This window comes from Prinia subflava, chromosome 22 (genome assembly GCF_021018805.1).
Source record: "Prinia subflava isolate CZ2003 ecotype Zambia chromosome 22, Cam_Psub_1.2, whole genome shotgun sequence".
NCBI classification, from domain to species: Eukaryota; Metazoa; Chordata; class Aves; order Passeriformes; family Cisticolidae; genus Prinia; species Prinia subflava.
The window spans coordinates 3,376,318-3,393,526 of NC_086268.1; the positions used below are offsets into that span (position 1 = coordinate 3,376,318).

General features: G+C 46.9%; 1 protein-coding gene across 4 annotated transcripts in view; it reads left to right on the forward strand.

The window, feature by feature from the left end:
- Positions 1–2,512: 2,512 nt before the first annotated feature.
- Positions 2,513–17,209, forward strand: part of GRAMD1B (GRAM domain containing 1B) — a 103,504-nt gene continuing 88,807 nt past the window's right edge. The window contains exons 1-2 of one of the 4 annotated variants that reach the window (XM_063418023.1): positions 2,513–4,185; positions 15,978–16,055. In XM_063418023.1, coding sequence (XP_063274093.1) covers positions 3,662–4,185; positions 15,978–16,055 — 602 coding nt within the window. In that variant the 5' untranslated portion in view covers positions 2,513–3,661. Of the gene's footprint in view, positions 4,186–12,214; positions 12,247–15,977; positions 16,056–17,209 lie in introns of those variants that run through there. The other 3 variants (XM_063418021.1, XM_063418020.1, XM_063418027.1) reach the window with 3 other exon arrangements.

Genomic DNA, 17,209 nt, shown 5'->3' on the forward strand with positions numbered 1-17,209 from the left:
ATTTGTGAGGTCTTTTCTGGAGAACTTGGAATATCTGAGGAGGGGAAAGGCTGTTGATCAACCTGAAGCCTCACAAGCAGTTGTTGCTGGAATAAATCCGTGGTTAGATGGATCATTAAACTGCAGGAACAGTCATTAACTGAGGAGAGGGTGCTGCTGTGGCTGGGACAGAAATAGTCCCTGCCCAGGCTGGAATCTCTCACTCTGTCAGGAGCTGGAGCTGCCTCTCCTGGCACAGCTCCTCTCTTTTCCAGAGCATCAGGAAGGGGCCTGGCACCCCCTGTCCGGGCTAAAAATGTGTAAAAATAAAAGTGCAGTCACAGGGTTGTTGTGTCCCTGAGATTCTCCTTGGGGTTGCTGTTCCCCAAGGTGCTCAGGGTTCCCCCAGGGTTGCTGTTCCCTGGGAGTTTCCCCTGGGTTGCTGTTCCCAGAGTTAATCAGGTTTTCAGTCTTCTCTTTGCCCTGGGTGTTTCACACCAGAGGTAGAGACGACAAGCTGAGTCCCCAGTGCACATTTCCAAGGTTGTTTATTCTTCATTATCTCAGTTCTGTCCCAGCTCTGCCAGGCCTCCCTGGCAGGGAACCTGATCTCAGTTCTGTCCCAGCTCTGTGAGGCGTCCCCAGCAGAGCAGGACACGCGGGGGACTGGGCGGCTCAGAGAGCCCCACACCTTATGTACAGTACCCCTGACCCAACCACTGTCCACAATGAACTTTTTATTTACAAAATTGTACCAATGCCTACTACCTATGCTAACATGTCAGTTCTACTCTAAACCAATCTCTAAAACCCAACTCAGCACAAGATGGGGGACGAGAGCAAGAACAAGGAGCACAGGGGCCACTCCCCAATTCCTCCATCCTGTCTCTTCAGCCCCATATGCTAAGAATCCTAATTTCTATATTTATATTCTATAATAAACCATCCACTACTTATTTTAAATTCTTAGGATTTGTGATTCTTCCTGCCTGTGAGTGTTCACTGCCATGGACAGGGATCAGAGTCAGTGTCCTCCTGGGACCTGTGTGGGTCTAACTGAGCCCCCTGGACAGATCCCAGACCCCCTGTACAGATCCCAGACCCCCCTGGACAGATCCCAGACCCCCCTGGACAGATCCCAGACCTCCCTGGACAGATCCCAGACCCCCCTGGACAGATCCCAGACCCCCTGTCCGGTCTCCAAACCCTCCAGGGTGGCCACAGGGATGTTTTAGACTCCAACAGTCCAGGTGAGGTTTGGTCACTGATCCCTGGAGCTAAAGGGGCACTCACTGTGCTGGTGCCTCTCTCCAGAGGAGAAGGACTCCCAGGGTACAGAGAATTATTTCCTTTTCAATGTATAAAGGAGGTGGGAAAAGGATTTTCTCACTGGAGTTTGGCAGGGATCAGGGTGAAAAATGAGCCTGGTGACAGCACCAGCTTTTCCTTGGGTAATGTAAAAAAGTCATATTGTGTGGATCTACGCAGATATTTACTATATGTAATATGCTAGGTAGAAAAGTTATGCTGTATTAACATTTGAATAATATAGTAAATGTAGTTTTGTAATTAACAATAAGTTGTGGTACAATAGAAGCTGTATATGTGTGGGATTTTTTTTTTTTTTTTGCTCAAGAAGAAAAATTCCTCAGCACAGAGATAACATTCACAGGGGCCCCTAAACCTTCTAGTAAAGAAGAATTTATAGCCTCTTCTCCACAGAACCCTGAGCAGGGAGGTGGATTGTGTAAGGTTCACATTCTCCTGGGTAAAATTCTGGAGTGACTCTGTGGGGATTTGATTCCCAGATGCCCTGGGAAGAAGGTGAAATGTTAATTTTTTAGGGATTATGAGAAGTGCTTGTGACTGTGTGGTGAGGAGGTAGAAATCATGGCAAGATGTGGGAGAAAAGGGATCTGCCCCTGAGGCAGAGAAAATGCAAAGCTACTTCTGAAATATTGGCATTTTGCCTAAACTGTAGATTTCTGTTTCTTGGACTTAAAAACAAAACAACAAACGGCATTTATTTGAGTTTCTCTTTTGAAGTGGGTGTTTGTGGAAGGCATTCTGTTTGTGTTGTGTGCACCTGGTGCATGGATACCAAGGTGACAGATTCTCCAGAAATCCGCCTGAAGAGCTGTCAAGCTATTAACTTACAGAATGAGCAGAGCAAAAAGGACAGTGCAGAAATTAAATATAGCACTTGAGCATTTAAACTGCTCTGTCATTTGATTGAAATGTTTCCTTCCCCCTTGTTCCTGCTGCTACAGATTTTCCTTTCCTGACACATTATCCTGTCCTGGATGGCAGTTTCTGATGTTCAGAGTTCCTGTGAAGTTTATTTTCAAACAAAACCGAGGCAGTCCGTGCAAGAATAACTATTTTGATTTGGGTTGACAAATATTTTCTAACCTGAAGCTAATATTTTTAAAGGTCCAGGCTGTTGAACAAGGAAAACTAAAGCTGTGTCAGGTTGATTTAGAGATGTTTTTGTGTTGATTTTTTTGTTTATTTGAGGGAAAGAGCACGCTCGAAATTCACGCAGCTGAGTTTTAGTCACTGCCTTAGAGGACTTTAATTTTATATCCTTTTTTCACATGAAAATAAGGCCTCATGAAGGATAAGCCAGCGAAATTCAGAAGGGAGAATGTGTCACAACATTTTTCCTGGTTTGATTTCAGCAGAGTTTTGAGGGCCGTGTCCTGTGGCTGCTGCTCGGGGTGTGTGACACTCCCGGAGCCCCCTGAGAATTTGCCCTGCAGCTCCTTTATCCCGGTGTGAAACCCATCCTGAACCTGTCCTGTCCTTCGTGGTGTCTCTGTGGGTTCCTGCACCTCGCACCCTCCATCCCGCACATTTTGGCATTTTGGAAGCAGCATCCTCCCCACGAGAACTCTTTTAAATCAGATTTCACCGGCGTGAAACTGAGCTAAAAGCCCGAGCACTCCTGGTGCCACCTGCTGCTGCTGCTGCTGCTTTTTTGGGTTGTTCCTCGATCCCCCCTCCTCCTTTGGCTTCTCTGCCAGCAGTCAACGGGGAAAAAAAAATTAAAAAAAAATTTAAAAAAAAGAAAGAAATGATTGTGAAAGAAGGCTGAAAGTCCAAGTTCGCTGCCTCCCTGGTGGGGTGGGCAGGAAGGTGGGACAAAAGGCACAACCCTGCCCGAGCGGGGCTCTCCCCCCTCCTTCCCCTTGTGCTGTGGGTGGGTTTGGAGCAGCAGCACAGTCCGTAACACAAACCCTGGGATTAGAGCGCGGTCACCCTTGCGACAGCTGCCCGCGGGTGTCCGACACAGCGCTCGCTGCTCCCGCCGCTCTTTTTCCTGGTTTTTATCCAGCCTTGTTCCTCCCCTCCCTCTGTTTCTCTCTCTGCCCTCCCCACAGCTCCACGCCGCTCCGCTCCATGCTTGCCTCGCCTCCCGAGAAGAACCACGGCCGAGTTTTCCTAGAGGAGACTTTTGCTCCCCTGAGCCGGCAGAAGGCAGAGCGGGGCTGGGGAGGGGAGCTGAACCCCGGCCAAGCCCTCGCTGCCAACCCTCGTGTCAGTGCTAAACCCGCTCCGAGACACAGGGGAGGGACTTTTTTTATTTGTAGAGGAGAGAAGGAGAAAAGAAACTCGAGCCTGGCTTCCCTTGTGGCGTGTGCGTGTCGCGGCCATCCCTCCCCGTCCCGCGGGTTGGTAAATGAGAGCACGTGAAGAACATGAGGTTTCCTGCTTGACGGGGCGGGCAGCGCCGGCACGGAGCGAGCAGGAAGGCGAGCGGTGCCTTTGCGGTGTGCCTCACACCCAGAGCGGAGCGCAGAAGTGCCCCGGGGGGTGGGAGCAGAAGGAGAAAGGGCGTCCGATGCCAGCTGCCAACATGACAGAAACCCTGCAGCTCCCGGCGCTGCGGGTCCCCGAGCAGCAGGGGCTGGAGGGCGGCTGCGCCTGGTCCAGCTCGTCCACCCCGACCCTGCGCAGGAGGCGCTTCAAGATGAGGCGGATGAAGAACGTGCAGGAGCAGAGCCTGGAGGCCGGCAGGTTCCAGGAGTCTCCTTCCTCCTCCAAGGAGTACCTGCAGCTCCCGTCCATTGAGATCACCCCCTCGAGTGACGAGGACACCCCCTGGTCCAACTGCTCCACTCCCAGTGCCTCCCCCCGCCGCAAGCGCTTCCTCCTTCGGAAGTGGCTGCGCGTCCGAGAGAAGAAGGAGTGCAGTGAGAGCAGGTAGGTCCTCTGGCCGCCCCCCTTCCCTGCTCCCAAGGTGATGCTGTCCAGAATAGGCTGGAAGGGTCTGTTGTCACCCTGGATGTGCCCCTCCCTGGAGTCTGGCCTCGCCTGTTGGCTGGAATGTGCCACGGTGCTGGTGGGATGTGCTGCTGCCACAGCAAAAGGCCTGGGAGCTCTCTGGGCAAGGCTCTGTCCTCGCTCGTGGCCCTGCAGGTGACACAGAGCCAGTGGGTGAGAAGATTTAACTTCACCAAGGTGTCCTGAGGAGACCCTGAGAGGGAGCAGTGACCCCTCTGCTGGCATTACCTGTACGTGATGATGATGATGATGATGATGATGATGATGATGATGATGATGATGATGACGATGATGCCAAAGCTGTGCCAGGGTTTTGTGGCGATGCTCATTCCCACCACTGAGACTTCCCTTGGTACCCTTAGTTCAGTGTTGGGACAAAGAGAGGACAAGAGAGGGAAACAAGCAGCCCCATGTGTCAAGGTGTCCAGGCTCAGCCCTTGGCAGCTCTCCAGGCCTGAAAGTCACACAGTCCTTCGGCTCAAAAGAGCACAAACCACTCCCAGAGACCTCCACGGGGCTGTCAACACCGGGAATTAATGCCCAGGCATTGTATTGTGTGGAGCTAAAGCTGCACCTTGTGTGACCCTCTGCAGGGCACCCCACAGGCACTGGAGTTAACCCTTCCTTTGACAGCCTGCCTTCCCTGAAGGCCCCAAATGCACAAGGAACGTGTCAGATTTCTCCAAGGAATTGCTGCTTTATAAATGCTGAGGCTGGCTCAGTGTGGGCCGGGTTTTGTGCCACTGTTTGCAGCTCCCGTGCAGCTGATCCGTGGGGTTGTGTTTAAAGGATGTGCTGCACTTCCACAAAAAGAGAGACCTTCAGCATTTCTGCACCCACCAAAGCACACTGACTCACTGCTGCTGCTTGAGTCTTCACAGGGCAGAGCTTTCAATGTCCACTCTGATTATCTGATAATTCTTCTTGCATCAGGTCCCTTTAGCAAGGTCAGTCTGTCAGCTTATTAATTTTTAAAGAACTTTCATTAATGAATGCATGCCATTGAGGAGCTGATAACCCCTCTCAGCAAGTTAACATTGAAAAAAACATCTCTTGGCTTAGGAAATATTTCTGATTTTCACGTAGCAGTGGTGGTGCAGGTAGGGATTCAGGCACAGCACACAAAATGGGAAAGATAATGCATGAGGCACATGCTGAAGTGTCAGAATATTGAAGTTATGGTCTGAAGTTCAGAGGATGAAGGATCCAGTCCTTCAGCTGAAGGACTCAGTTTGGATTTATTGTTGATGAATGAGCTCCAGGCAGGCCAAGACACATTTCCTTTGGTGTGAAGGCAGAGGAAAGAATTAAGTTTCCTTGTACACACATTGTTGACACGGCCATGCTGACAGCTTCCTGTTTATTCATCTCCAAGGGGGATTTGGGTGATGTTTCCTAAGCAGTGACTGGAAAAGAAGGTGAGGTGGTGGATGGCACAGGTGGCATTAGCACACCACAGCCAGCGTGACACCTCCTTCCCTCACGTGCAGCAGGCTCCAGATCTGCCCCTTCCGCCACGGGAAACACGGTGTTCTCAAATGGAATTTTCCGCTCCCTACCCAGGGAAAAGCTGGGTTTGGAGGTCACTGTGCTGAGCCTGTGGGCTGGCAGAGTGCAGAGATCACCCCAGGGCTCTCACCCCTCAGCAGAAAACAGCAGAGAGGCTGCAGGATCTGTGGGGAGCTGCCCATGGGAGGGTGATGAACCCTGAGGGGTTTTGTGGCATTAATTTGAAACTTTGCCGTGCCCTGAGTGAAATGTGGCTTTTCTAGGGCAAGAAGCTGTTTTCCTGTAAAAAAGAGATTTCCTGTGTGCTCCTGCTGCTTCAGCAGGGTGAGAGAGAGCACCTGCTCTGTCCTGCTGCTGCTCTGCTGTGCCGCTGCTGTTGGTGACAGATGCTCCCGGTGTCACCTCAGTGCCACCTGTTTGTTTGGGGATGACAGGGACAGCTGTGCTGGAGGCTGAAGGGGTTTGTGCAGCAGCTCATTCGCCTCCTTTCCTTTCCTTTCCTTTCTTTCCTTTCCTTTCCTTTCCTTTCCTTTCCTTTCCTTTCCTTTCCTTTCCTTTCCTTTCCTTTCCTTTCCTTTCCTTTCCTTTCCTTTCCTTTCCTTTCCTTTCCTTTCCTTTCCTTTCCTTTCCTTTCCTTTCCTTTCCTTTCCTTCCCTTCCCTTCCCTTCCCTTCCCTTCCCTTCCCTTCCCTTCCCTTCCCTTCCCTTCCCTTCCCTTCCCTTCCCTTCCCTTCCCTTCCCTTCCCTTCCCTTCCCTTCCCTTCCCTTCCCTTCCCTTCCCTTCCCTTCCCTTCCCTTCCCTTCCTTCCCTTCCCTTCCCTTCCCTTCCCTTCCCTTCCCTTCCCTTCCCTTCCCTTCCCTTCCCTTCCCTTCCCTTCCCTTCCCTTCCCTTCCCTTCCCTTCCCTTCCCTTCCCTTCCCTTCCCTTCCCTTCCCTTCCCTTCCCTTCCCTTCCCTTCCCTTCCCTTCCCTTCCCTTCCCTTCCCTTCCCTTCCCTTCCCTTCCCTTCCCTTCCCTTCCCTTCCCTTTCCTTTTTCCCTTCCCTTCCCTTCCCTTCCCTTCCCTTCCCTTCCCTTCCCTTCCCTTCCCTTCCCTTCCCTTCCCTTCCCTTCCCTTCCCTTCCCTTCCCTTCCCTTCCCTTCCCTTCCCTTCCCTTCCCTTCCCTTCCCTTCCCTTCCCTTCCCTTCCCTTCCCTTCCCTTCCCTTCCCTTCCCTTCCCTTCCCTTCCCTTCCCTTCCCTTCCCTTCCCTTCCCTTCCCTTCTCCTTCCCTTCGCCCCTTTCCCTTTCCCTTTCCCTTTCCCTTTCCCTTTCCCTTTCCCTTTCCCTTTCCCTTTCCCTTTCCCTTTCCCTTTCCCTTTCCTTTTTCCCTTGGAGCTCAGTGTCACAGGGGTTCCCATCCCATGCCAGGAGTGCAGCTATCCCAGCAAGGTGCACATTCCCAAATTTCCCCTGGCAAGAGGAGCAGCCCTCAGGCTGTGGCTCCCTCTGCAGAAATAAGCACAGCTCGCTCCCAATCACTCCATTTTTCTGGCTGAGTCACCTCAAACTGCTGGAATTTCATTTTTGGAGCCTGGTACCTTTTACCCCCTCCCTGTGGCCAGGGTTTTCCCAGGAAAACCCTGTTTGGTGGCAGGGTTTTCCCAGGACAGCTGGGAGGGAGCAGGCTGTGCTCCAGCTGAGCTGCTCCTGTGTCACAGTGGACACGGGAAGAACTACACGAGGACACGCTGGTGAGCGAAGCAGGAAAAAGGGGCGAGTTTATTTACAAAACCCAGTTTTATACATTTCCTATGCTGCCCGTGGATTGGAGGATGGAATTCCACCTCTCAATCCACGTTGGTCGAGCTAACTGTTAATCACATTTTTCCTCCTACCTAGAAATATGTAAACAATAAAAGACAGTTAGCAAAACATGGCCAGTGTTTATAGTAGAAAATGTGATAAGGTGAAATTTCTGACTCTAATATGAAGAATATAACAGAAGGCTTAAAGAAGTCTTCAAGACTAGGGTGACACTCCTGCTCTGCTCACACAGCCCCAGCAGGAGCTCTGTGACCATGAGCACACAGAAAGCATCCAGGTGAATAAAAAAAAGGCTTTCAGCACCCCCAGCGCTGCCTCTCGTGCTCCAGGTCTGCTTTTCTCATCCGGAAACTCCAGCGTGCTGGTTGGTTTTTAACAGCCCAGATAATTGTGAGCTTTGTTTACCGGCTGGTTCTGTGAAAGCTGATAGAGCAGGGTGGGGGGAACTGTTCTTTTCCTTCCATTAAACCCCAGGGCAGGCTGTGAGAGCCTCTCCTGCCCCTGGCACTGCTTTGTTCAAGGCAGTTCCTCGGGGGTAGGACTGTCCCTGGAACGTGTCCTTGTTCAAAGAGTGATGGTCCAAACCTCAAGGCTGCTGTGCAGATGATAAATAGGATGATTTTTATGAGGGATGCAGGCAGCTCCTCCTCTACCCCTCACCCATCATTTGCCAGCCAGGTAATGAAGTTATTCACTTTTATAAACTATGAACCCTGCACACAGGCTAATAAAAACAATATTTTTTTTTATTAAGCCATGATGATGTTTCTTTCTTCAGGGGCGTTTTGCTGTGCATGCAGCTTGCATGCATTATTGATGTGGGCATAAGGCAGCTGATCAGCTTTAATTTATTATTTACCTCTTCAAGCCACCCTTGTAATTTCAGGAGCTGCATGTGATTTTTGGGGCAAGAATTGCTGAGTAGATCATTCAGGCATCAATTTAAGGACAGCTCTCCCTTTGGCCCAAGATCAGGGCTGGTTAAGGATGTGTGGTGTGCAAAAGATGCAAAACTTTTGGATTTTGTTGGATCATAGGGGAGCAGCTTGTGCAGCAGCTCTTGATGCTTCTGCAGATGAATTTTCTCAGGTTGGATTTCTGCTGGAAAATCTGACCCTCACTGTGGATTCATCCAAAAGGAGACTTGTGTAAGTCCTAGAATGCCTCTAACACATTAAAAATGAAGTGTATTATGAGAAGAATTCCACCCCAGCTCAGCAAAGTGTCTGTGCTGAGGAGCTGGAGGTTTCTTGAGCTGGCAGCTACGCAAATGTGGAGGTTTTTCAGATGAGATCCTGATAACTTATCTCAAAATGTGGAACAAATGAGGGGAGACTCCAGCACTGCTCAGCACTGGGCTCTGAGGCTGCTTCCCTTCATGTTCTGAGGTAAAAATTCTCCTTTTTTCCTTACAAAACATTCTCTTGATCCCTCTAGTGATATAAATGAGTTAACAGTGAACTGCTGATTTGTTGGAACTTGAGCTGAAAATGTTATTTACAAATTGGTGGCTTAGATATTTTGAATTGGCTTAGAAAAATAAACAAGCCTTTCGTTTCAAGTAGCCCATAATGCTTTTGCTTTCCTTAATTAAACTGAAATTCACTCTGAGCCTTCCTGGGAATAAATTTATGGTCATTCCCCTTTCTCCGACTTCAACATGTGTGAAAAATATTGTGATATTTTCTAGAAGAAAAAAACCCCTGACTGATATGATTTTTGTTTTTCCCCTAAGATTGTGAAAAGTGAAAAACCAAAAAAAGCTGCAAGATTAAGGTTATAGAACCTCTTCCATTATGGAAAAGTGAATTTTAGGCACATCGTGGAGGTGTTTAGGGGTGTTTGGAGAGCTCTGCACAGCCCTGGGGAGGTTTTGGTCTCTCTGTTCCCAGAAGTTGCAGAACGAGCAGCTCTAAATTTTGCACTTCTCAGTTTTTCGGGTTTTGCTGAACTTCCACTGTGGCTCAGAGGGGAGGAAATGGGGCTGCTCCTCTCCGAGCCAGAATTGGGAAGTGGGTGTGGGCTGGGCTCGCTCATCTCTGCTAAAATTCTTGTGAAAATCTCTTTTGTGTAAAGAACTGATGGCTCCTCTGGGATTCCATCATGGAAGAGCCAAATGCTTTTGTTTCCCCCTGGTTTTGCTTGTAGCTGGAGCTGGTTAATTGAAGATTTTTGGGAAGACAAATGTTTGAGAAGCAGCTGCTCCCCTCTGCTTTTGGTTGCCTTGGAAAACCCATGAGCACAAACTTCCCTCTATGTGGTGTCTCCTAATCTGAAGTTTGAAAATGCACAAATAACGGCTTGGTAGCAACACAGTATTAATGTAACTTTTCCCTTTTTGAACCTGCAGGTTCAAATGAGGCCTAAAGTGCTCCCAAAAATGTGATTTTTTTTTCTTTTTTCAGCTGCTGCATGCCTGTCCCCTGGGAGTGCTGATGTGCTGTTTGCTGCTACTGCAGATTTTTTTGCCATTTGTTTCTGGCAGTCTGTGCCAAGTGACTGTGGATTCCACCAGCCTTGGCATTTTATTTATTTAATTTTTGTTTTGGCTGAATCTCACTGCCTTTGTGCGGTAGTTTGTGGTTCTCTTCTCAAATATTTGCCTTCCAGTATTTGTGTGTTTTAGGGCAGCCAGTCACCCGAGAGTATTAAAACCAGAGTGATTTACAAACAGCCTGGGACTGAAATGCTGATGATCTTATCTGGTCAGCAAATATTTGCCACTGGGCCACCTGAGATCTGTGCTGGTGGAATTTAGCAATTCATTCCCGATGGAGTTATTTAACAATTAATTCCCCATGGAATTTAACAATTAATTCCCATTTTCCTTAGCTCGGTGGTTTCCCACTGATTCTGTTTCCAGTGCAAGGCGTCTGCTGTGGGTTGGTAAATAAGATATTGGTGAAAGGGCACAGGGGGAGGTTGGTGTTGATGTTTTTCCTTGTGAAATGAATGAGGTGAGAGGAGAGGACTTGACCCTGCATCTGATGGTGAAAATATTCACGTGTTGTGAATATTTTGGTAGATTTCAGTTTAAAACTGTTGCCAAAGCTGTTGAAAACAACTGAAGAATTTGTGTCCCTGATTGCCAATTGTCAATTATTCCATTTCTTTTGGACACAGGTAATACTGAACCCAAGGCCTGATGAATAAAGGGGTTAATTAAACAAAGTGAATGCAAAATACTCATTTGGGTTCAGACCTGCAATTCTCACTAATAGCTGTGGGTTTTTTGCATAATGTTCCAAACTCCTTAAGTGATCCCATTTTCCAGGACACAGCTCTTTCTGTCCTATTTCTCTCCTTATCCCATTCATCCTCAACTTTGGGAAAAAAAAATGTCCTTGGATTAAAATTCTGCCGAACACACCTGGAGATTTAAAAGTACAATGGGTTTGTCACCCACACCTGGAGGGCACAGACGTTCCAGAAGGTTCTTGGTGTGCAAAAATTGGCCTGAGTGCCTGGACTTTGTGAAATGGTGATAAATATCTCCTGCTGGGAGACCTGCTCAGCTCTGAAAGCCTGTTCATGCATAAAATCAGAGATGCTGGCCCTGCCTTATCCTTCAGAGACTGAAATCTCTGAATAAAATGAGACTTTTCTGCCTTTTTTAATAAATAATAATTGTACAAAATCTAGTTTATAGCTCATAACTTCCCTAGTGCAAGAGAAATATTGAAATATTTAAGGTAACAACATCAAATTCGAATTTGCTTCAAATGAAGCGTGTGGGATCAGAACACCTGGGTTTAGTCAGTACAAAAATGGGGTTTTGTACCTACCTGGGTAAATTGCTTGGTGGAGGAGTGCTGGAAGCAGAATCTTGAAGGATTAAATTGTTAAAAGGCCTGGTTAATCTGTGCTGAGGAATTTTCTGAAGTAATAATGAAAGTGTGCATGAGAATTAAGGAAAAGCCAAAGGGCACAAACCTTGACGTTTATATTGTCTTAGAAATTACAGGAACAAAAGGGGCACCCTGGGCTTGTGCACCTGCAGATTTAAACCTTGTCCAAATTCAAGTTTATCTCTGCTGAGCTTTGGAACGAGCCAAGCTTGTTTTGCTGATTTCCTGAGAGTTTTACCCAGCTTTTCACCTCCTCTGTGGATACAAAATTCTGGCTGAATATTTCCTTCTGTGTTATCCCTCAGTACAAATCCCATGTTTCTTTATCTCCTTTCATTGTGCCATATTTTAAATTGTCATTATACCAAAGGAACACTTAATAGCAGGTTATCCTCAAATGGACTGAAAAACATCATAAAACAGCAGGCTCTGCATTTCAACCACTCGGAGCATTTCAGTGAATTTAACAGCTTCACTGCCTAATAACCAGCGAAATAATTTTCTTCTGTGTGAAAAGCTCCCAAAGCTTTATGCAAAGCACTCTTGTGGTGAGCAGCTCATGCTGAAGGGACAGGTGGGTTAAAAAAAAAGGGATTTTTTTCTCTGAGTGTTTAATTGCTCGCAGTCTGAGCTGAGGTGTTGTATTTCAATGGGCTGCAATACCTGGGTTCTGTTAAATTTTAAACCTCCATTGGGAATGTGAACTTTATTGGGTGGATGAGCAGGAAGGGGTCTAAGGTTCATTTCAGCTGTCCCAAAGGGAGTTTTCACGTGGTGCTCCCAGCATTGCTGGGCTGGGACAGACTGGGAATTCTCCTTGGGTAAGTTTGGTTCCATCTGCTCCATCTGAACCAAAATGGGAACATTTGGTGGGAGGGTTTTCAATGCAGAAACAAGAAATTATAAAAATAATCCCTGCAGTGCCTCCTCTGATCAAAGGGGGATTTCTTTGGCAGAGGAGGGTAAATGTGGTTCCCTCTCTGCTCTTTCCCAGTTCACTGGGCTGTAATTAAGCTCAGAAGTGCAAGAAAAAGATTTATTTGCTTTTATGAATGAGTTGTTCTTACCCAGCTGTCGATTTACAGCTTGGAGCCAATAGAGAATTCTTCTTCCCTTATTGCAGGAGTTTTGTGCTTTCCTTTGCCCAGCCCCAGAGCTGATTTCTGCGTTGATTTTTCAAGGATTTTTATAACTACTGATCACTAATTGCCTTTTCTGAAAGCTTCAGCCTTCTCTCCTCTCTCTCATAGCACCATCAGCGTTCTGTCTTATGCTCTGGAAATTCTGGACAATGCCAGGTGATGTCCCCAAATTCTAAAGTGTCCCCAAGCCAGGTGGTGTGCTCTCAGAAAGGTCATGTTCAGTAAGGTGGAGCCCTTGATGGCCTCAGAGAAGCAGCTGGTTCAGGAAAATATTGACTGAAATTAAGATTCACTGGCTTTTTAATCTTTGCAAAAACCTGCAAATTCTTTGGACAAAAACTCTTATTGGAAGGGAGAAGAGAAAACCAATCATTACTTTACTTATCTTATCAAATACATGGAACTGTGCTATTTGCAGTTTGGGTACTGTTTCCCCCAAAACAGATGTTACTGGATAAAAATTGCTCTTTAGAATGAAAAGTTGTATTTTGGTGGAGGTTTTTTTATCCCATATTTGTATTTCTGTGCCTCTGCACAATGTGATGTGTCCAGTGCAGCAGAGCTGTGACTGCAAGCAGCTGATACATAATTAAACTAGTTTGATTTAATGATTTAGATCCTACAAACAGAGAAATTTATCCTGAGTTTGTTGAGTTTTATCTTCTTTTTGCCAGAGTTGGGATTAAATGCTTGAGATGGTGTTTCTTGTTTGGAGTCAGCTGTTTATTAATTCTTATCTATAGTCTCACAAACTGTGAGTGCTACAGCGCTTCAAGCTAACAAACCAAAAATAGAGCCATATCTCTCTCTCTATAAGGCCTGTAAAGGATGAATTGTACAATTAAGGAGTGACACCTAAATTATTTTTACTTTTAACCCAATAACCAACCACCCATGGCCCACAATGCAGATTTTTCTACCAAATTAAAAAACACCACCCAGACCCAGGAAGAAAAAGGTGAAAAAGAAGAACTTAGCCAAAGCCCTAAATCTTCCATCTTGCTTTATATATATTACTATATTCTAGAACCTTAAACTCTGAGTTTTCCACCCTTTGATAGCACAGACTTCTATCCAAACTCCACAGCCACAATCCCAGCGCTGTCACTCAATTTTGGAGCCTGTTCCACGGCCTCAGGTCAATGCAGTGTTTGCTTGGGGGTCAGCACAGAAAATCTGAAATTCCCAGTGCCCTGGGCTCCAGCAGGAGTTCCCAGACACGTTTGTGCTGCTGCTTTCTGTGATTTCAGAGCCAGCAGAGCAGATTAAATCTCTCCCAGGAGCCCCTCCAGCCTCACCTGGAGGCAGCATCAGCTCTGCCCATGCCCACAGCAGAGGAAATGAAGCTGCAGCAGGAATCCTGAGCAGCCCCTGGAGCTGCCAGAGGGGGACTGAGGCGAGCTCCACAGGAGAAATGTGCAGGAAATGCAATTATCTCCCTCAGAACACCCAGTGCAGGGGGACAGTGACATCTTGTGGGCTCAGCTCGCAAATCTCACCAGAAATTCAGTGTTGGCCACTTCAAAAGTTGGTTTTTACTGCTCTTTTCTGCCTCTGCCTGGGACTCGGGAGGGGATAAACACCCAGCAGCTTGGTGTTGGAGTGTTTGGCTGTAAGGAGTTCTGAGATGCTGCCCAGGTGATGTGCAAGGTCACTTTTATATTTCAGAAAGTTCTCAGCGAAGTGTCACAAAGTGAGGTTAGGAGACTCCAAACCTCGTGCTGGTTGTGAATCAGGTATAAACTCAATGCCTGCTGCTGTTTCCTCCCTTCAACCCCAAATGTGGAGTGTGAACCTTGTTTTTCCTCCATCTGGATTTAAAGCTGAGTGCTCCACAGGAGTTACCCAGCTCTGTCTGTGTTTTCTTCCATCTGGGTTTAAAAATGAGTGTTCCAGAGGTCACAAAGATGTTTTCTGTACCTGGATTTACAGCTGGGTGTTCCAAAGGAGGTCAAACAGCTCCGTCTGTGTTTTCCTTGATCTGGATTTAATCTGAGTGTTCCAGGGAAGGTCAAACAGATCTGTTTTCCTCAGTCTGGATTTAATCTGAGTGTTCCAAAGATTACCCAGCTCTGTCTGTGTTTTCCTTGACTAGATTTAAAGCTAAGTGTTCCAGAGGTCACGAAGATCTGTTTTCCTCAATCTGGATTTAAAGCTGAGTGTTCCAGAGGTCACAGGGATGTTTCCTGTGATCTGGATTTAAAGCTGAGTATTTTAGAGGATGTTACCCAGCTCTATCCATGTTTTCCTCAATCTGGATTTAAGGCTGAGTGTTCCAGAGGTCACAGAGACATTTTCTGTGATCTGGATTTAAGGCTGAGTGTTCCAGAGGTCACAGGGGTGTTCTCTGTGATCTGGATTTAAAGCTGAGTGTTGTAGAGGATGTTACCCATCTCTATCTGTGTTTTTCAATCTGGATTTAAAGCTGAGTGTTCCAAAGGTCACAAATATGTTTTCTGTGATCTGGATTTAAGGCTGAGTGTTTTAGAGGAGATTCCCCATCTCTATCTGTGTTTTTCAATCTGTATTTAAAGCTGAGTGTTTCAGAGGTCACAGAGACATTTTCTGTGATCTGGATTTAAAGCTGAGAGGTCACAGGGATGTTTTCTGTGATCTGGATTTAAAGCTGAGTTTTCCAGAGGTCACAAATGTGTTTTCTGTGATCTGGATTTAAGTCTGAGTATTCCAGAGGATGTTACCCAGCTCTATCTATGTTTTTCTCAATGTGGTTTTAAAGCTGAGTGTTCCAGAGGTCACAGAGACATTTTCTGTGATCTGGATTTAAAGCTGAGTGTTCCAGAGGTCACAGATCTGTTTTCCTCAATCTGGATTTAAGGCTGAGTGTTTCAGAGGAGATTCCCCAGCTCTATCTCTGTTTTTCAATCTGTATTTAAAGCTGAGTGTTCCAGAGGTCACAGAGACATTTTCTGTGATCTGGATTTAAAGCTGAGTATTTTAAAGGATGTTACCCAGCTCTATCCATGTTTTCCTCAATCTGGATTTAAAGCTGAGTATTCCAGAAATCACAAAGATGTTCTCTGTGATCTGGATTTAAAGCTGAGTATTTTAGAGGATGTTACCCATCTCTATCTGTGTTTTTCAATCTGGATTTAAAGCTGAGTGTTCCAGAGGTCACAGAGACATTTTCTGTGATCTGCATTCAAAGCTGGATGTTCCAGAGGTCACAAATACATTTTCTGTGATCTGGATTTAAAGCTGAGAGGTCACAGGGATGTTTTCTATGATCTGGATTTAAAGCTGAGTGTTCCAGAGGTCACAAATACGTTTTGTGTGATCTGGATTTAAAGCTGAGTGTTCCAGTTGTCACAGGGGTGTTCTCTGTGATCTGGAATTAGTGTGAGTGCTCCAGAGGAGGCTCCCCAGCCCTGACTGTGCCCTCTGTGTTGCAGCAGCCAGCAGAGCAGCCAGCAGAGCAGCCACGACGATGACTCCGCGCGGTTCCTGAGCCCCCTCCTGCGCGAGGACAGGTGAGTCTGGCCTGGCCCGCTCCGTGGAGCAGCATCGTCTGAGCTGCTCCAGGCCCTGATTTATTTCCCTTGACCTTCTCAGAGCTGTTCAACAAAAAATGTGATTTGAATTGCTCTTATTGATGTCTAAAAAGCTGCATTTTTCATCACCTTGGAAGCGGGACAGTGCATCCACTCCTTGAAATAGCCAGGATTTTCTTTTGAGGCTCATTCCCCAAACTCCATCAGACGTGCTGTGTGTTGGCCATTAGCACCTCTGATCCCTAAAAACGCACAAATGGAATTTCCTGGGTGGATCCTGTCCCCTGCAGACACCTCTGAGCTTGGTTGTTTATTCACTTTTGATGTGTTGTGGCAGTCCTGAAGTTGTGTGCAGCACCTGGGACAGAACTGCTGTGAAGTTCCAGAATAACTTTAATTTGGGTTGATTAATGGCCATTTCAATGTGCAGCATTGGCACAAAAGCTGTTGAAACCCGATTTTTGCTGTTTATTTTGGTGCATGATGTATGACTGTTGCTTTGCTCAGAGCCACATGATGAGTTTTGTTGTAGGTCAACTTCTGAGCCTGAATCTGCTGAGTTACTTGCATTGGGCATGAACTTTGAGCCTTGAGTTATCACTGATTTATTCTCCTTGCACTTCTCAGAGCCATCTAAGAAGAAATGTGATTTATGTTGGTCTTAAAATGTTTAAAAAGCTGCATTTTCCATCAGCTTGAAAGTGGGAAAATGCATCCAGCCCCTGAAACAGCAGGAATTGTCTCACTTGAGAGTGACCCAATGAACATCCCACGAGGGGTGTCAGCTCAGAATCAGCACTTGGGAGTTGTAACTCACCTTTTCCTCCCTGTTTCCCTCCAATTATCCATCTCCCCATGGCTGTGGAGCCCGGACTAATTAACCAAACACCCCTAATTGACTGCCAGGTTTGCAGCTAGGAAATGAACCCAGCAAAGCAGGGGAGTTGTGGGGGCATCACCTCTGTGGGAGGAGCTGATGTTCCATTTCTGCTGGAATTCCACAGGGTTGGAACCTGTTAATGAATTTCTGGGTGCAGCAGCAGGGAATCCTCTGGGAGTGCTGCCTGTTTCGGATGGATTTAAAGGGAGCATTTAGGTTGGTTTTACTTTCCTGGGTGGAAGGCGCAGATTTC